The following is a 20554-nucleotide window of genomic DNA, read 5'->3' on the forward strand; positions in this document are numbered from 1 at the left end:
AGGAAGCTATTCCTGACTCTTACTTAATTGGAAAAGTGTTAATTGGATAATAAATATTCTAAGAGTATTCTTTATAGACACAAATTCATTGTTAGAGGACTGGTCTTACAAGGTGGCAGAAAGCCAAACTTCCTAAGAGTGACCGCTATCAGTCCATCAAGAGACCTAATGATAGAATTGAACTAATTATTTCAGTCATACAAACAAATGGTAAAGGTATAATATAATAAATGTGGCAATAGATGCCTGGGGTGGTAAGATTACAGGTGTTCTATTTATTTGAAAACTCAGGTGTCTGATCAAGATTTTTGTGATAGAATAATGAACTGCTGTAACTATAATACCAATTTGGAAAACAAGACAAAGAAAAAGTGAAACCCAGAATATTCTGTCATTTTCTAGTTAAAATAGAAAAGTATAAAAGGAGGAAGTGCTGAAACAAGAGCCAAGAACAAATGACAAAACTAGATGTTACTTTCCAAACCCAGCCTATATGAGGGAAACTTATGTTCCCCTTATTAGGTATAAGAGGGTATTGAACTTTAATTTCTAACAACTTTAATTTAAGAGATCTTTAAACATCACTCATTTATCTCGACCAGGAGTGATAAATTAAGATGCCATGTTCTTTATAGCCTGACAGCTTTATGGGGATTGTGTGTAAGCAGCCATTATAGGTTTCCTATTATATTCAGTCATTAAAATATATACCACTTGATTGTAGGAACACCCCTCCCCAAAGGTTAATATATTGATGAGTGACATTATAAAATTATAATATATTGATGACTGGAAAAAGCTAGGCCATTTAACCCATTTCACGTGTTAGAAGTTACATCATGTTATAAGTCTCTTGCCTCGGAAGTATTCCAAACTCCTGGAGACTTTCCACATGGTCATGCCGGCACATGTGAACTCTATCACTTCGAAATGAGCCTTCACATGTGGGCTGTAAACACACAAATCCCTCCAATCATATATGTGCTTAGTGAGCAATGATCAGAGCCAAATATTTGTGTAGACTAAGAATGTTTTCATATTCATGTTTTCATGTTCAGATGGAAGGAGTCTGTCTTGAGCTGCTAAGAAAAGGTGCATATTAAAATTAATGTATTAAAATTATAACATTTACACTTATGCAAATGCTTTATTTTTGGTACTTAATTATTTTAAATGTGATTACTGAAATGTTTGAACAAGTGCATATGTTTCTTCAAAGTCATTTTGTCCTCCCTATCTGTACAAGGACACACAATAAACCTAAACAAGTAGTGGAGCAATCTTGAATTATTAGAATGTAAACGCTGATGGTTCTTTTCTTTCCTTCAATGGAGGTGGGCATATCTGAAAATAAAGTGTTTTTCCTAATGCAATTCTGTTTGAAGATCAGAAAAGAACAGAAAGGCAGAAATAGAAACGTAGTGTTTAATTTAAGTGGATTATTCTTACAATTTTTGTGAATTTTTAGAAATGGTTTCTCTTTAATTAATTCTCATTCATATTTAAAATAGTTTTATCTTTTCTGTAGTAAATAATGTCTTAAAACTGTATGATTCTCAACACTTCAATTTATAACTTATTGAAATAGTGTTCTTAAAAGAGTTGGCAGCTCAGATTCCTATAGTTATCCTGTGTCAAGAGATATCTTTAGTTTGGATCACTCATCTGCTATCAAATAAGCGACACAGGCCTTACGGTTTTTGTGATGTTTTTTATTGTAAGTTGCTTAGACTAAATGACTAGTAAGTTAAATAAATAATAAATAATTCTCTAGTAAAATATGAATGTAAAACTTTTAATCCTCTTCAGAATCTAACAATTTGTACTTTGATCACTTTGCATATCCTTTTTGATAAACATTTCTAAGGTTTGTAAGCTAACTTCCAGCATCAGTTGAACACTGAGTGCCAGCCTTCATCAATGTTGTCACAGGTAAAATTGATATATAAACTATATGTATCCTCTTTAATAAATAGCATTGCCTTAAGTTATTCTGTTGCTCTGTTTAATCTTATTACCATTTACTTCAGTTAAGCTGTTTTGAAAGTCATAGCTTTTATCAGTGATAGAGACACAAAACAATACCTTGTTCAATAGTAGACAAATCTGGAAGCTATAACCTGGGGATCCATCAAGTAGCCATGCCTCAAGTGGAGGGTGAGATCCAGCTGGCAGGCCAGAATCTTATTTCCATACACTTCTGGGGACCAGTGACATCAGGTGACTCATTTTTCCCCATGCGGTTTTTGGGAAGAGTTGCACACAGCATCATTGGTGTCCCCAAAGCCCCTTTCGTCCAAGCCCCCCCTTTAGCTGCCCAATACTAGATGTTGTACAGTGGTGCCCCGCAAGACGAATGCCTCACAAGACGAAAAACTCGCTAGACGAAAGGGTTTTCCGTTTTTGCGTTGCTTCGCTAGACAAATTTCCCTATGGGCTTGCTTCGCAAGACGAAAACGTCTTGCGCTTTTTTTTTAAAGCCGCTTGAAGAGGCGCAGTTGCGACGAAACCGTGATTCGCAAGACGAAAAACATCGCAAGACAAAAAGACTCGCGGAACGAATTCTTTTCGTCTTGCGAGGCACCACTGTACCTGAAGTCAGGTGTAGCAGGAGGTGAGCTTGGTCAAAATGGCCTGATGGAACCCAGGGGAAGGCCTAACACTGGCTAGGGTATGCATGAATAGTTCAGCCATCTGTATAAAAGTGAAGACTCTGTCGCTGCAGCCAGCTGTGATCTTGGCATGGCTGCTCAGTAGCGGGGCCGCTCCACTTGTCCTTGACCCCACGTTAAGTGACTTGGTGCTAAGTTGCTTAAGCAAGGTTTTTGAGAAAGATGTGTAACGTCTGAAGCAAGTGTTTGCAGGATTACGCTGAAGCCTGGAAAGCGGGAAGCAAAATCCCACTTGCATTGCCGGTTCTTTTGTCAAATCACCTGAACAGTTTTTGGGTTTGATAGACAGAATTTGGGCTGATTCTCATACTGTCTGTCACAGATTGCTTGTGACATCTTGTACAGTGGTGCCTCGCAAGACGAAATTAATTCGTTCCGCAAGTCTCTTCGTCTTGCGTTTTTTTCGTCTTGCGATGCACGGTTTCCCATAGGAATGCATTGAAAATCAATTAATGCGTTCCTAGGGAAACCGCCTTCAGACCAGGTCCAGGGACAGTCTGTCCCCAGACCTCTTCTGAAGGCTGGGGGGGGGACAAGGGCTTTTCTTCTCACCCCCAGCATTTTAAAAAACCCTGGGACAGCGGAGGACTTCTCCGCTGTCCGGGCGATCTTAAAATGCTGGCGGACGGCATTTTAAAATCGCCCCGGACAGCGGAGGACTTCTCCGCTGTCCGGGGCGATTTAAAAGCCCCTGGGAAGGCAGGCAGGGGGGACAAAGACTTTCGCCCCCGCCCGCCTTCAGAAGGTGTTCCCACCCCCCCCCCGCCCGGCTTCGCAGCAGCGCTACAAAGCCCGGCGGCTGGGGCAGGTGCTCCCGCCCCCCCACCCCGCTTCGGAGCAGCGTTCCGAAGCGGGGTGGCTGGGGCAGGTGTTCCCACCCCCCGCCCGGCTTCGCAGCAGCGCTACGAAGCCGGGCGGCTGGGGCAGGTGCTCCCGCCCCCCCCCGCTTCGGAGCAGCGTTCTGAAGCGGGGTGGTTGGGGCAGGTGTTCCCACCCCCCCGCCCGGCTTCGGAGCACGGGGAGATCGCTTCTCCCCACCGCCCCTTGCTTCAAAAGAGGTCCGGGGGCAGCGGGAAGCGCTCCCGCTGCCCCCGGACCTCTTTTGAAGCAAGCGGCTGCGGGGAGATCCCTTCTCTCCGCAGCCGCTTGCTTCAAAAGAGGTCCGGGGGCAGCGGGAGCGCTTCCCGCTGCCCCCGGACCTCTTTTGAAGCAAGGGGCGGTGGGGAGAAGCGATCTCCCCGCAGCCGCTTGCTTCAAAAGAGAAGACCCGCTGTCCCCGGGGCAAGCTTCGTTTTGCGAAGCAAGCCCATAGGGAAATTCGTCTTGCGAGGCAACTCGAAAACGAAAAAACCTTTCGTTTTGCGAGTTTTTCGTCTCGCGAGGCGTTCGTCTTGCGGGGTACCACTGTACAGTATATATGTTCACACATTGTAACGTCAGAGTAATGGAACTTTACTAGCTTGTTTGGGTGGTTTGAAAATGATTGATAAAGTTCACTAGCAGCAATGAGTAATTTGGGTGGGGAGGGGAATTCTTTTTCTTTTTCAGAAGACTGGTATTAGGTTTTCAGAGCTAACACAATTAATGGTACTTGGAGTCCCAGCTTCTGCTAGCCTAGCAGTTCAAAAGCATACCAGCGCAAGTAGATAAATAGGTACTGCTGTGGCAGGAAGGTAAATGGCATTTCAGTGAGCTCTGGCACTCATCATGGTGTCCCATTGTGCCAGAAGCGGTTTAGTCATGCTGGCCACAAGACCTGGAAAACTGTCTGTGGGCAAACACCAACTCCCTCGGCCTGAAGTGAGATGAGCGCCCTACCCCTTAGTTGCCTTTGACTGGACTTAACTATCGAGGAGTCCTTTACCTTACTTGGAGATTTTCTAGACTATGGACTTCTAGCAGAATGAACATACAGTTAGAATCATAGAGTTGAAAGGGACACCAAGGGTCATCTAGTCCAACCCACTACAGTGCAGGAATCTCAACATGTGATCCTCCATCCGGTTTGAAACCATACTGGAGTCTGCTTGGTTTTTGCAAATGTCAGTTTTATTGCTGCACCACAATTAATTTTATTATCAGGATGAAAGTGTTTCAAGGTAATATTTAGAACATCTCTTCTGGATATATTGCATTTTCCAACATTTAAAATGCAATTTTTTGGATCCTTCCAGCAATGGAAGGTTTTCTTCTATTGCAGACTGGGTTCCACTGTAGTGGGGACTTCTGCTGGAAGCAAAGAGGATGTGGTTTTCACTGAAATTTCCTCTAGCACCCAACACTGCCCCTGTTCCAGGGGGTTCCCCAGCCCTGCCAGACAGAATTATGGGGATACAAGAGAGTTCTGGGGGAGGAGAAATAAGCAAACTATTGTCTTTCCCCTTCTGCTTATGGAAGCATATTCTGGGCAAAACTACGCTTGGGAAAAATATGGATGTCATTACTGGAACAGCATAGATCTCCAACTATTGTGTCAATTGAAAGTGATCTTTGGAATGTGGGAAAGGGAGAGTTAGATCCTTCCTATCACAACCCACAACCTAGGGATCTTGCAGTGCATGAAGGAGAACTCTTGTTGATGATGAGGTTCAATCAACATCCTTGGGGGAGAACTACCAGTACCTTCTTCACGGGACAACTGGCTGGAAGATACAACCCTCCAGCTGCACTGTGCTCCTTTGGGGGGGAGGGCAGGTGTGATGGACAGCAGAGCCAGAATAGAGTCCGGTGATGCAGTTCCTCTGAAACTCCACCAGAGTGCTGGAGTCAGCACTTTGGGGGGGAAGAATAAAAGGAACAGTTTCTGAGGGAGAGTTAGGTAGGGCTGGATTTGAAAAGAGGAATAGGATTTTATTTGAGATGTTAGACAAGTTTCAGGTTGGGAGATAGGGAGTGAGAACTGGTTCTGAGTTAAGTTAAACATACACACTGACTAGACTATCCATAGCTAGAGGAAGGAGCCTCATAGCTTAGGCATTAAGACCGTGTTGAGGGTCTGGGAAAGGTAAACAGACAGGAGTCTTCTGGGAGGTGGATCCTGTGGGAATTCAGGCCACCTGGGTCTCAGTATAGCCAGGAGGGGAGAGTTTTTCTAGGTACAGAAGATTCCCAACCCAAGAACAAGGAGTGAGGTGACCCCCTGGGTCTGTTATACCATCTAGAAGAGCTCAGGGGTGGGATGGTTAAGAGTGGGCAACTGAGGAGATGTGCCCCTCGCTCATGAACCAAAGTATGAAGCTGTGAAGGAAACTGTATGGTGTTGAAAGTATTTAACTGTAATATCTAAGTAATAGAAACTGAGTTGAGCATTTTCCTATCTGTTCTAGAAACCTGAACATCTACCACCTGAAGTGTAACAACTGATTTTTAGTAACTGAAGTTTAAGAAGAGCTTTGCCTATAGTGGTATGTTTAAGCCTAAGACATCTTCGAGTTAGTTGAAGTAAACAAGTTAACTTCTACCTGAAAGAATGCATTTCCTGACCCATTTTGTTTCATAAACTTCTTTAGTTTAATAAAACTTTTCTTGTTTGTTTAATCAACTCCTACCTGAGACTCTAATCCAGGCTCCCTCAAACTTGGCCCTCCAGATGTTTTGAGACTACAATTCCCATCATCCCTGACCACTGGTCCTGCTAGCTAGGGATCATGGGAGTTGTAGGCCAAAAACACCTGGAGGGCCAAGTTTGCGGAAGCCTGCTCTAATCACTAAGTTTTCCCTCACACAAGCCCCCCAACAATAGCCTGTGGTAAATGGTAGAAATTCGTGTAATTGGTGCACAGTGAGGTGGGTGCTATATATTTAATAGGGGGCAGATAGTGGGAGTGGATCCACCACATTATGAATTGGTGGTATTAAGCGGTTGCTCCGCTACAGCAGGATATAAATATAAAAACAACAAATAAACACTGCCGCCATCCTCTGACAGAGGATGAGTCCTCTGCTGTGCCTCACAGAATTCAAAGGCTACAACATAACATGAGATACCTTGAACTAGCCACCCAGTTTCTTTAGAGAAGCAGAGCCTACCACACTTCAGATCATTCTGCGCGAGGCTTCAGTTGGCTCCATTATCATCTCATGTACCTTCCTTCGCAAGGCTTCTTGGAGCTGTCTAAGCCCCTGTTCCTCTTTGCTCCCTACTTGATGACATTGCTGGTTTCACCTTGAGCCGCTAGCTCTCATGGAACTGGACTCTTCCATGCAGATCCACAGTATTCGCTTTATTATCACTCTATTTAAAATAATTTTGCATTGTTGAGATCCAGGGAAAATTTATTTATCCTGCTGCCCCCCACCATCAAAATAGTGATGCACAATGGCAAAGCTATTTATAGCAACACATCATGGTTTTGTATAGTTTTTGCATATATATATATATATATATATGTACTTTATGTGTGTATAATTTTTTTAATAGAAAGATTGCAATCAGCATGGCTGTTCCTTTGTCACAAATACATCTTTCTTTCACATCCAGTAATCTGCATCCCTTTGGGACAGGATATCGCTCTCTGGTTCTCACCTGTACCAGGTGCTGTTTTTAGGGATGGAGTCTCTGCCACAAGCTCACCTTAAGGACTTTGGTGGCAGCAGTGTGAGGGGCACAAAGATCACCAGAGCAGAGAGGATAACTTGAGAACATCTCGCTCCTCTGCTGCCAGAGGTTGCTGGCCACCTCAGCTCTTTCAGAAAGTACCTGTCGAGTGAGAGGACCAGTAGAGCAAAAAGGCAGCTGCTGAAACATCATTTAGCCATGTGTGTATGTGCAGAAGTAACACTATTATTTAAAAATATAATTTATATGCCACCTTTCATTTCAAGAAGAAGCCTCTCGGTTAAGAGCTGGAAGGAACTGTTTTCAGGGTGATAGTTCTGGATTTCTAGTAGCTGGAATTTAGGTAATGTTTCTGGCTATGAAGCACTTACTATGAGGAAATTATGAGCCTGGGTGAGTTGCAGGCTGGGTGTGTGGAAAGAAAGGGGGAATAGCATCACAACATCGTTGTTCCTATTATTTCTTTGAGTGCTGCATGTGTGTTTTACTCTGTGTGGGGCTGGGAGGTGGTGGATTTAGTATCTGCATAATGGCAATACTTTGATATCGAACAGATAATTCAACAGTTGGTCTGTGGTTACTTAGAAGAGGACGCTGTGATTACTAAGACCCAGCATGGGTTTCTCAAAAATAAGTCATATCAGACCAATCTGATTTCTTTTTTTGATGGAGATACAAGTTCAGTGGATTAGGGGAATGCAGTAGACATAGCGTATCTTGATTTTCACCAAGCCCCCCATGATATTCTCACGAGGAAGCTCGTAAAATGTGGGTTGAACGAGGGAACTGTTGGATGGATTTGTAGCTGGTTGACTGACTGAACTCAAAGAGTACTCATTAATGATTCCTCAACATCCTGGGGAAAAGTGACAAGTGGGGTGCTGCAGGGTTCTGTCTTGGGCCCCTTGTTGTTCAATGTCTTCATAAATGACTTGGATGAAGGAATTGAGGGGATGCTCATGAAATGTGCAGATGATACCAAACTGGGAGGGGTAGCTAATGCCACAGAAGACAGAATCAGAATTCAAAATGACCTTAATAAATTGGAGAACTGAGGCCAAGCTAATAAAATGAATTTCAATATAGACAAATGTCAGGTTCTACACTTAGGCGGGAAGGGCCAGGTGCATAAATATAAGAAGGGGAACACCTGCCTTGCTAGCAGTACATTATTACTATTATTACTATTATTATTATTACTATTTGTATACCGCCTTATACCTGCAGGTCTCAGGGTGGTTCACAATATAAAAACACAAAATACATAATCGAAATAAAATCAAGAACCACCCAATAACCCCTCCCCCGTGGGAAAAGGATCTAGGGGTGGACTCCAAGCTTAACATGAGTCAACAATCTGATGCAACAGCAAAAAAAAGCTGATGCTATTCTATGCTGCACCAGCAGAAGTATAGTGTCCCAATCAAGCGAAGTAATAGTACCACTCTATTCTGCCTTGGTCAGACTACATCTCGGTAAAATCTACACACATATAAAAAAAGTTCTGAAAATGCCTTTTTTAAAAGTGTTTTTAAAACTACATTGAATTTTTCATAAGGCTCACCATCGCCATTTAGTGTCCCATTGTATATCACACTTAAAACACACTTAAAACGTTTTATTTGAATAGCTGAGTCCCTGGAATACTGTGTCCAGTTCTGCACACCATAATTGAAGAAAGATGTTGACAAGCTAGAACATCTACAGAGGAGGGCAACCAAGATGATCAAGGTTCTGGAAACCAAGCCTTATCAGCTGAGGGAATTGTTTGGCTTGGAAAAGAGGAGACTGAGAGGAGATATGATAGCCATCTTCAGATATCTCAAGGGCTGTCACGTGGAAGACGGAGCAAGCTTGTTTTCTCCTGGCCTGGAGGATAGGACTTAAACCAGTGGCTTCAAGGTACAAGAAAGGAGATTCTGACTAACATCAGGAAAAACTTTATGACAGTAAAAACTGTTCGACCGTGGACCAGACTGCCTTGGGAGGTTGTCGACTCTCCTTCCTTGGAGATTTTTAAGCAGAGGTTGGATGGCCATCTGTCATGGATGCTTTAGCTGAGATTCCTGCATTTCAGGGGGTTGGACAAGATGACCCTGGGGTCCATTCCAACTCTATGACTATGATATTGAGGATGTCTTTCCTTTCATTGGGTTATTTTAGTTGACTGACTGTGTGTATAATTAGACTGATTTTGTATAACTGTAAAAGTCTGTGGGTTTGTTTTAAATTGCTTCAGTTTTTAGGTTGAAGATGGTTTTATAGTTTCAGTTGGTTATGTATTTGAGAGTAAGATTTGTGAACTGCTCTGGGATTTTCTACATTAACACACACCATAAACCCCCACAAGGTATCAGTCTTGAAACACTGTAGAATAAAAAAAAGTCTTGACTCCATGTCTAGAGGCTGGCAAAGCAGGGATTTGACCGAGCTCCCAAAGAAAACCAACATCAAAAATATATTGTCCCTTGTTTTCAACAACTTAACCTTAAGGCCTGGATAGGTAGTCTAATAAGTGTCTAATAAAAATAGTGGTTGAATATTGTTGAGGCAAATTAATGCTTTTAAAAGTTGTGACTGCATGAGTGGATGTCTATAGAAGCTGGACTATGGTGTCTCCCCACAATTTCATTGCAGAGCTCATGATATTTGATATTTTACTTAAAGACCTAAGGACATGGAATCTATTCAGCACATGAAAATTGAAGCCTTAGTTAAATAAAGCATTTTCTATTTCTCATGTTTGCCCAGAAGAAAGGACTAACCACCTGATATAATTTTGGTACTGTTACACATGTAAATGTCTTAAAATTGAAAGCTCTGTAGCTATAACATGACCACTTATAATTGCAAAAGATAGGACTTATTTCCAGACTTCTTAAAAATGTGAAGAATTAATTCAGTGGAGCATGAAACAACTTCTCAGCAAATGGAAATAAGTTTACAGTGTGTGATTTTCATGCCACTATTCTTTGGTTATCAGATAATGTATTTCTTTTCAGCGATTATTATACAAGCCATAGTTAGGCCTTTTTGACAATATGCGCTTCGGTGTGACTTTCAAATCAATATAGAATATTTTTAGTTTTATATCCATCAGTGTGTTGCTGTTAAAAGGCACATTTATAAGGATAATACTGACACACATTTAAAATCTTCACAAAGCCCTCACTTTGCCACCACATTGTTATCTTTGGCTTGCATGCTATAGTTTTAAACAAAAAGAATTTGAATATATTTTTGTCTTTTGAGTTGATGAATTTTCAGAGCAACAAACAACTCTCTACCTTTTAACGAGTCATTCTAGCAACTTGAATTTAAGAGGGAAAGCATTAGCTGAGCACAGTGGTTCAAAAGTAAGCTTAGTTCTTCCCCAAACCACGTTATCCTGACAGGGCTGCTTCCAATTACAGAGCCCCATTTGGAGAGAAAACTGCTTAGGACGTGAGGACTGCATCTTCACTGATGAATAGGACACTATTTAGCATGTTTGAGAAAGCATAAATGTATAGTGAAGACAGGAAGAGCAGAGCAGGATCATAAATATGGATATGAAGTTAGGATGCTGCTGCCCTTCAGCTCTGTGTGAACACAGTTTGTACTTAAATAGGATTTTTGATGTCTTCCTTCCTTCCTGCCTTCCTTCCTTCTTTCCTTCCTTCCTTCCTTCCTTCCTTCCTGTTATGTAGTGTAGTTTCACCCTGGGCCAACAGGGGGATACTGTATATAGTTTTCACTCAGGTCTGTAGATAGTTTTCACTCAGGTCCGCGTCTGTTATTTTAGGCGGGAACTCTGGGCTGTTGTGGTTACAATGTTGACAGCCGGCTGCCTATAAATACAGGCCGGCTGAGCTGTTCGCAGTCAGTTCTATTCCAGCTTACCATAATAAAGAGCTACTTGAAGAAATCGCTGTGCCGGCTGCTATGTCAACCCACAACTTAACACTGGCGACGAGGATGGGATAGATGGACATCAGAGCACAGCCAGATGCGGCCAGCCTCTGAACTGAGCTGAATCACTGAGCTGAATCACAGAGCGAAATCACTGAGCGAAATCACTGGGCAGAACCAATTCAGAGCTGATTGTTCTGGCTAGAGCACTGTGTTCCATCCATCGCCCTTCACGCCGGCATCGGAATCATGGCTTCACTTGTGCCTCTACCGCCGTTTGCGCCAGCCTCTGAATCATGGGACTCCTACCTCGCTCGGTTCGACTGCTACCTCCAAGCCAACGAGCTGACAGCAGTATCAAAGGATCGGAAGCGGGGCCTATTCCTCAGCCTCTGTGGGCCTGAGGTGTTTGAGACGGCCCGAGCGTTGGTTGCGCCGGAAGCAGTCCAGGCAACACCATGGGACACGATCCAAGAGAAGCTCCGCAACCACTACGCACCAAAGCCGTCCAAGATTGCTGCCCGCCATGCGTTCTACCACCGGAACCAGGCAGAGGGGGAGTCAATCAACAACTACACCACCGCCCTGCGACAGGCTGCAATGCACTGTGAGTTCCGAGACTTAGACGATGCCCTGATGGATCGAATCGTCTGCGGGGTCCGGGACATCCATCTGCAACGGCGCCTCCTAGCCAAGCCAGACCTCACGCTACAGAAAGCCATTGAGGAGGCTGTGGCCTCAGAAGCTGCTGAACGCTCCGCCCAGGAGATCCGCAAGTCCAGCAGCCCGCGTCTTGCTAGGGAGCCAGTTCCGGTGCATCATGAAGAGGCCAGCAGTGAGGAGGCATCCTCCAGTGAAGACGATGACGTGCACCAGACAAAGCGGGAGCGCAGGAAGTTCCAACAGAAGTCCAAGGGCCAACCGGAATGTGCTGGCTGCGGAGGCAACCATTCCCGTGCCAAGTGTCGATTCAGAGACGCCATCTGTAGGAAGTGTTCCAGAAGGGGCCACATCGCTAAGGTCTGCCGATCAGCTCCGTCTGACACACCCCCTTCATCGACTCGCAAGTCCAAGTCTTCACTCCAGTCTGCCAAGGAAAGTTGTTTCGCTCTCACCAACTGCCGCTGCCCGTCTGGAACCACGATTGGCCAAACCGACTCGCCTACGCGACGCAAGCTGAACGTCACGGTGCTCATTGAAGGAGCTCCATGTGACATGGAGATCGACACCGGGTCTGCCCTGTCCATCGTGTCATGGAGCACCATCAAAAGACTGGTACCCAGAGTGTCCAAAAGGCAACTCGACTCTCACCGCGTACACCTGAGAGACTACCAGGGAAACGACATTCCCGTGGTAGGCGTTGGCCGGTTCCGGATCGCTTTCAAGGATTTTTCGGGCCTGCTCCGGTTGGTGGTGGTCGAAGGTCAGCGGCCAAGCCTCCTAGGGCTAGACTGGTTTGATGCCCTCGGCCTGGAAGTCACCGGCATCAACTGCATCTCTAACGCAGAGACTGAGGGTCTGGTCAAAGACTTTGCCGAGGTTTTTGACGGCACCTTGGGCCAATATACAGGTACGCCCATCTCCTTTAGCCTTGATCCACAAGTCGCCCCCATCAAGCTAAAGCCACGCCGGGTTCCCTTTGCTCTCAAGGCTAAGGTGGACGAACAACTGGACAAACTGATCGCCCAAGGAGTTTTGGAGCCGGTTGACCACGCAAAGTGGGAAACCCCCATCGTCACGCCTGTCAAGCCAGATGGGTCGGTGAGAATCTGCGCTGACTACAAGTGCACGATCAACAAGGCACTTCAGCAGCACGCTTATCCGGTTCCTGTTGTCCAACACCTGCTGCATTCCCTGGGTGAGGGTAAGGTCTTCGCTAAGCTGGACCTTGCCCAAGCCTATCAACAACTGCCAGTCGATGATGCCACTGCTGAAGCCCAGACGATCGTCACCCACCGGGGGGCATTCCGTTGCCGCCGGTTGCAGTTCGGGGTGAGTGTGGCTCCTGGCATCTTCCAAAGCCTTATGGAGCGTCTCCTGCAAGGGCTTCCGGGCGTGGTACCATATTTTGATGACGTCTTGGTGTCTGCAGACTCACACCAGCAGCTGTTCGAGCGCCTCCGTGCCGTGCTGACCAGGTTCCAGGAGGCCGGGCTCAAGGTAAAGAGGGAGAAGTGCCAGATCGCCGTTCCACAGGTAGAGTTCCTGGGCTATCTTATCGATGCCTCCGGGCTTCATCCAACCACATCCAAGATCCGCGCTATCCAGCAGGCCCCCACCCCAAAGAACAAAACGGAGTTACAGGCATTCCTGGGGCTGCTGAACTTTTATAACATGTTCCTGCCCCACAAAGCCACAGTGGCTGAGCCTCTTCACCGACTCCTTAGCACTAAGACGCCTTGGGCCTGGGGTCATCGGGAGACGGCGGCCTTCAACGCGGTCAAGGCTCTCCTTTCTTCAGACAGTGTGCTGGTACAGTACAGTGAATCCAGGCCGCTGGTCCTTGCCTGCGACGCCTCACCTTTTGGCATCGGTGCTGTCCTTAGTCACCGTTTTCCAGATGGAAGAGAAGCACCGCTCGCCTACTTTTCCAGGACACTATCTCCGACGGAACGGAATTACAGCCAGCTCGACAAGGAGGCATTGGCACTTGTGGCTGGAGTGAAGAGGTTCCATGAATACCTCTATGGCAGGACTTTTGACCTCATCACTGACCACAAGCCACTCCTGGGCCTCCTCGCCGGTGATCGTCCAACTCCACCGGTCCTCTCACCACGCATGCTGCGATGGACTGTTTTCCTGGCTGCCTACCACTACCGGCTCATCCATCGCCCGGGGAAATCGATGGGCCATGCCGACGCCCTCAGCCGTTGCCCTCTTCCAGCATTTGTGGAAGACCCGGCTCCAGCTTCATCGCTCCTTCTGATTGAGGATCTTCCGGCAGCGCCTGTATCGGCTGCCACTGTGGCCTCCGCATCTGCCCAGGATCGCACCATCAGCCGGGTGCTCAACTGGGTGTGGAGGGGGTGGCCACAAGGGCCTTTTGCATCGGAGTTCCAGCCCTTCGCAACCAGACAACATGAACTCTCAGCTCATCGTGGCTGCCTGCTGTGGGGAGACCGCGTCGTGATTCCCCAGGGACTCCGTCAGCGCGTCCTGGAGGCTCTGCACGTTGGCCACCCGGGAATTGTCAAAATGAAGGCGTTGGCTCGGTGTTACGTCTGGTGGCCTAATATGGACGATGCCATCACTGCCTGGGTGTCCGCCTGTCAAGCGTGCCAGGAGTCGAGGCCTGCACCACCGGCAGCTAAGGGACACACCTGGGAGACGCCAAAGACACCCTGGTCGAGGGTGCACATCGATCTGGCTGGCCCCTTTCACGGCCGGACCTTTATGGTAGTGGTGGACGCCTATTCCAAATGGCTGGAGGTCGCCCTGATGCCCTCCACCACTACCGAAGCTGTCATCCGGGTGCTGCGAGGCCTGTTTGCAATGCATGGGTGTCCTGATGTCCTTGTCTCTGACAACGGACCGCAGTTCACATCAGGCACGTTTGAGCGGTATCTTTTGGGACTGGGCATCCGCCATGCCCTAACGGCACCCTTTCATCCATCCAGCAACGGGCAAGCGGAAAGAATGGTGCGCTCGACAAAAGAGGCACTGGCGCGCCTGGACCGGGGAGACTGGCATGAGCGGGTCGCCGAATACTTGTTCGTGCAACACATCACCCCTCATGCGGCCACAGGGAGGAGTCCTGCTGAACTGCTTATGGGCCGCCGCCTCAGGTCACCGCTCGACCGGCTACACCCAGACTTTGCCGTGGCTGAACCCCCAGGCTGTGCCAACGCACCACGGTCATTTGTCCCAGGAAACCAGGTCTTTGCCCGGAACTATGTGGGGGACATCCCTTGGGTGCCAGCCACAGTAGTGGGAGTCACTGGACCTCGCTCGTACCAGGTGGCACTCGAAGACGGACGCTTGTGGCGACGGCACATAGACCAGCTTAGGCGCAGGGTTGGGGACCTGGACACTACCGAGGTGCCCCCAACTGCGCTTGCGGCTCCAGAAGAGACACGTACAGATGGCGAGGCCCCACCTACACCTCCCTCGCAAACTGCCAGCGTGGAGCCGAACCAAGCCGTTTCAGAACAGACTCAGACCACTCCACTTGCGGAGGCTCCACCCACAGCAGCGGATCCAGGGGAGTTGGTTCCAACGCCACCTAGGGTCGCACCACAGCCTCAGCGAGAACTGTGTGGCCCTCCGGACTTGGCTACCAGTCCCCGGCGGTCTGGCAGAGTTTCCAAGCGCCCAACTTATTTAAAGGACTATGTTGTTGGACAGGTATCACTGTTGGTCTAAGTATGGGAAATGTAACCGATATGCTTTTGTGCTTAATTGAACCATTACGCGTAGTGCTGTATATAAGGAAACCATTACGATTGTAACTAACGCCTTATCTCGGTGGGGAGGGGTGTTATGTAGTGTAGTTTCACCCTGGGCCAACAGGGGGATACTGTATATAGTTTTCACTCAGGTCTGTAGATAGTTTTCACTCAGGTCCGCGTCTGTTATTTTAGGCGGGAACTCTGGGCTGTTGTGGTTACAATGTTGACAGCCGGCTGCCTATAAATACAGGCCGGCTGAGCTGTTCGCAGTCAGTTCTATTCCAGCTTACCATAATAAAGAGCTACTTGAAGAAATCGCTGTGCCGGCTGCTATGTCAACCCACAACTTAACACTTCCTTCCTTCCTTCCTTCCTTCCTTCCTTCCTTCCTTCCTTCCTTCCTTCCTTCCTCTAATTTGTTAAATGAATTCCAATAAACCCAAGTTTCTGTTCTCCTTCTCTTCTTTCTCTTTTTCCTTTTATTTAACTTATTTACTGCACAAGCTTGCAATGGAACCCTTTGGGTGAAGGGCAGGAAGAAGTAACAACAACAACAAACAAACCAACAAATTTGCCTGTTTTCTCTTTTGAGGCAACTAAAACATTATTTGCCTTTTTTCTTTTCTCCCAAACCTCTTTGTTCTTGTTTGAATTATTTCACTGTTCTGTTCCATTTGTTACTATGCCTGTGTTCCTTCCCTTTTCTGCTCTCTACGCTGCCTCCCTTTCTCACCCCCCTGTATTTTATTTAACTTCGTTTAAATATAATATGTCTTCCTTCCCTTGCATCTACTTATCTGTTCTTTCTATCTAGGCTCCCTCTCTCCTGGTGTCTTTTAAAAACAGCAATCTGCTATTCCTTTGCTCAGCCTCTTTTTTCCTCTTACCATCAAAACTGATTACCTCCTTGAAAAGTAAACTGCTAAGCTTTTATGCAGATACATTTTTTGCTCCTCTTTTGGTAGTATCTGAACATGCTGGTATACTCACATTGTGTGCAAGCATTTGGGGATAACAAACCTTGCTATCGGAAGAATAACATTTGGAAAGTAGGCATAAACATAGTCTATGAATTCCCTACTAGTTGCTTTTGGTTGTGAAAGAATTAAAAATTGGGATACTTGCTGTTCTTAGTTTTTATAAGTGTTCTTTGTTCAGCTTAATGGACAATCAAACTCAATATCTTCTTCTTCTTCTAGAATTAACTCTCAGCTGCTTCAGATGACTGTCTTTCTCTCTGAAATGCACCTATGGTCTTTGAAGAGCACCTTGCATGTTCAAGGTAAAGCAGATGTTACCATTTTGCCAGCTTTAGCAATATTCAGAAATTAACATCTAGTATTTTGTTCATGTTTTTCAGAACATACATAATACAAAAGCCTGCCCTTTGCTCTCCATCCACTGTCACAACTCCTCTCATGTATAAACAAAAACCACTGTACTGATTTCAGAGCAACTTTCAGGATAAAAAAGATAATTTGAAAGAACAATGTCTCTGTATAACGCTTTCTATACCTGTCTCTGTAAAATAATTTCCTTATTGTTTCAAAATAGACAAAATCTCTGTGTTTTACAACATTTGAAGTTGTCACCCATCTAGTAACTGGTGAAAGAGCCTTGCAAAGGTGGCAATCCTATGGATTCTTCTGGATGTCTCAGCAGTTTTCAGTATCATCAAACTATGCTATCCTTCTAGGTTACCTTAAATGAAACAGCTGATGTGAAATCATTTGGGGGTTTTGGACTACAGTGCCACCATTGTAAGGGTGACAAGCAGTTTGTATGTGTTCTTTCCATCTTAAAATCTCAAGAAGGCTAAGGAACCTCCTAAACTGAAGGTTGTTTTGAGGTAGATGAGAGTGAAGCTGAAGTTAAATACACATATACAACAGAGGTACTGTGGGTAGGAAAACCTGCTGAATTGGATGGAAGGGTGCTACTGATCTTGGATGGAGGACTCCCCCAAAGGACCAAGTTTGCATTTTGGGGCTTTCCTTAAATTCAGAATGTGCAGGTAGTGTTGGTATCCAGGAGTACCTTTACCATCTTAGGTTGCCTCTGGCATACCAATCTGCATGTCATCAAAGTCCACATAAAACTGAATTTTATAAAAGTTTTAAAACCTATTTTGTGTGAACCCCCCCCCACCTCACCCCGCCCCACTCACTGCTTGCTGACCGAACAGCTGAGCAGTGGGGAAGAATAGGGGTTTTTTTATAGTTCTGCTTATCAGCCGTGTCTCTTCTTCCCCACTGCTCAGTGCAGTCTCTTTCTGCCTGTGGTCCCAGTCCCTTTCTCAGCTCTCAGGACAAAATATAGCAAGCTTCTGGTGGAGAATCAGAGTGGTCTCTTCATTCATTGGCAGTTCACATGCCTTTTATGCTGGATGCTGAGAAAGACTGTATTTCTTAGTGTGCAACACAGAAATGCCAGGGGAGAAAGGAAACAATCCATTCTTCCAGTAACATCCCACTTGGGAGGTGAAGCTATGTGGGTGTGGGAAATAGAGTGGCCATGGACTGAACCCCGGTGGATTGCATCCAGGTCAAGAATTAGAAGTTCCTTTCACCTGCCCCAGTTTGGGGCTAGTCCATCTGAAAAATTTCCTAGGCACCAGTATGAATTGCCCAAGCTTTAAGTGCACCTTTGTGGGCCCTATTTGTAGGCTTGCTTGTAAGATCAACTAGCCTAGTGGGCTCTGTCTGTCTATTTATGTAAAGCATTCTGTACTGCTCTCCACCTGGAAGGCTTACATAGTGGCTTACATAAAATCAATAAGAACAAGGACTGCCATTGCCCAAAGACTGCCAAACTAAAAGAGAAAACGAAAAAAGCTATTGGTAAGTAAAAAGCAAATTCAGCCACTGATTCTTAAAGTTAAAAAAATTGTGTGTGACAACCAGCTGGGCTAGAAGCAGCTCAAGGAGAAGAGGCACCAGATGTAGCTGGCTTCTCAGCAGAGCTGTTAGAACGGCCCAGCTGCCTTCCTCTCTTCCTCTCTGCTGCAGCCTGATGGAATGTCACCTGCCAGGTGACAGTTGAGTGATGGAAGGGCCAATAGAGCTGGTCCTCAAGGAGTGTCAATAGAATGGTCCTGCTTCCTGTACCTTCTTGTGCATCAAAGAGAGGGCCTTTTCAGTTATTCCCCCACTCCCTGGGTTTTAGAACTCCCTTCTAATTGTAGAACCATATGTAAATCAATAGGAAGACTTTCAGATGGAGTCTCAAAACCCATCTATTTTGGACAGTTTCCCATTAAGGTCTTTAAGTGGTGCTGGCCCGAAATCATTTTGAAGTATTTTCAGTGGGTGTTTCTGGAAGTATTTGTACGACTGCCTGCGTGGGTTCTCAGTTCTGTTTATAAGATAGTGCCCACCCTCCCAAGAAACATGTCTAATTTCAAGTGCCAGAATTATAATTCAGTTTTTTATTTCCTTATTTATGTAGACCAAGACATTGGAATTTATCATTACTATGACAAAAAGGAAGCAGGTAAGGTGTAAACCTCATGAAAAAATTATATGCACTCCTCACTTGATTTTTTTTCCAAGCTCTCAAAACTGAAACACAAACACACAAATATATATTTAACTTTTCTGAATTTTGAAAGTACTGTATAGGAATTTTTTTATGAATTATGTTGTGCAACCTGAAAATCTCTGCAGTTAAATTAGTTAAACCATTGGTTCAAATTATTTTAAAGCAATTATTTTAAAGCAATGAATCAGCAAAGACAACATATATGTCAAAAGTCATAGCCTCATTTTATAAAATTAGGTTTTAAATATAATGCAATATTTGATGCTGGGCATGCTAGTTAGTTTTTATTTATTGGAGTTCCAGCAGAGGGCATTGTAAATTCATAGGAGTGCATTGGTCTTGGCCTCCTGGATCCTCCTCACCTGATATTTTGAAATAGACATTTCAGAGTGAATGATCAATTTTCTTTATCTGATTAATCCTTTTAATCCCAGAAGATTCATGATGGGCCAAAAGGTGCAGTTACTTCATGTTTGAGTCCAGGTTAAAGTGGTGGCTTGTATGGGCATCACAGGCTCCTTCTAGAGTTCTGGTGGCAGCCTGACTCGGCTTCTCCTTTGGATTCAGTTGCAGTTCACCTCACTATCTGATTACATTCAATCCTTTATAATATTGACCCACCTGCTGGGATTGCTCAAGTCTATTTCACTTCAGACTTAAGACATCTGTCCAGGAAATGAGAACTTTAGAACTCCCCCACCTTTCAGATCTCTGTACTTTTCCTAAATGTGTAATAATTAGCATTTTGCTGACAATAAATGATAAGGTTGTTGGAACTTTGTTCTTTTTCTCCTTCTTTTAGAACCACAAGTGAACTTTGGCTGCTTATATGAGAAACAACAGTTCGCAGAATGTAAGACCTATTTTCAGTTTCCTTATTACTGTAAAAAAAGAGTTAAAATATTATGTTTTAATTTATTTGAATTTATAACCTGCCCAGTACAAAACTGAAAACAGTTTAAAAAGTTAAAATTATACAAAATACAATCACAAAAAATGTGTGAGTACAAAATACACAACTGTGAAACTCTCATAGTTTAGACTGTGTTAATTACTTTTCAGTTTATATGCTTTGATGTCTAAACGTAGCCCATGGCAGCAGCCCTTTTTTCTGTTTTTACCAATATGTGTCTGGGAAACTCACTTTGTCATAAAACAAAATCCTGAAATAAAGGTGGAACACACACAAATTATTATTCTTGTTAATTATATACAGTGTTGATCTATTCTACTCTTCATCTCCTTCTAGTAAAAGTGGATGCAAGAGGGCAGAATGAGGAGACAGGAGAAACTGGACTTGTCCTTTGTCTCACTCCAGACAAACCACAAGCTGTAGCCAATGCTTGCTCCTGACCTGATGCTCATAGTTTAGAGAAAATAAACCCTGAACCTGGATCCACACCTAACCCTAAGGCAAACCATGGCTTAACTCTTGGTAGCACTGCAGCAGCAGGACCAGTGGAGGAGAGAAGTGGCTGCAGTTTTGCTCCATGTACCGCTATGCT

The 20554-nt window shown here is 45.1% G+C and overlaps 1 protein-coding gene across 7 annotated transcripts in view; it reads left to right on the top strand.

Annotated features, from left to right (window-relative positions):
• Window positions 1-20554, top strand: part of WDPCP (WD repeat containing planar cell polarity effector) — a 171266-nt gene that overhangs the window by 32948 nt on the left and 117764 nt on the right. For 6 of the 7 annotated variants that reach the window (XR_014523941.1, XM_083495163.1, XM_083495167.1 and 3 more), the window contains exons 2-4: window positions 16709-16791; window positions 18957-19001; window positions 19852-19902. Coding sequence is in view for 6 of the 7 variants with exons in the window: in XM_083495166.1 (XP_083351292.1) it covers window positions 16709-16791; window positions 18957-19001; window positions 19852-19902 (179 nt within the window). In the remaining variant the exon portion in view is untranslated. Of the gene's footprint in view, window positions 1-6057; window positions 6077-16708; window positions 16792-18956; window positions 19002-19851; window positions 19903-20554 lie in introns of those variants that run through there. The other variant, XM_083495165.1, reaches the window with a different exon arrangement.

This window comes from Podarcis liolepis (assembly GCF_965112155.1).
Source record: "Podarcis liolepis genome assembly, chromosome: 3".
In the NCBI taxonomy this organism is placed as follows: Eukaryota; Metazoa; Chordata; class Lepidosauria; order Squamata; family Lacertidae; genus Podarcis; species Podarcis liolepis.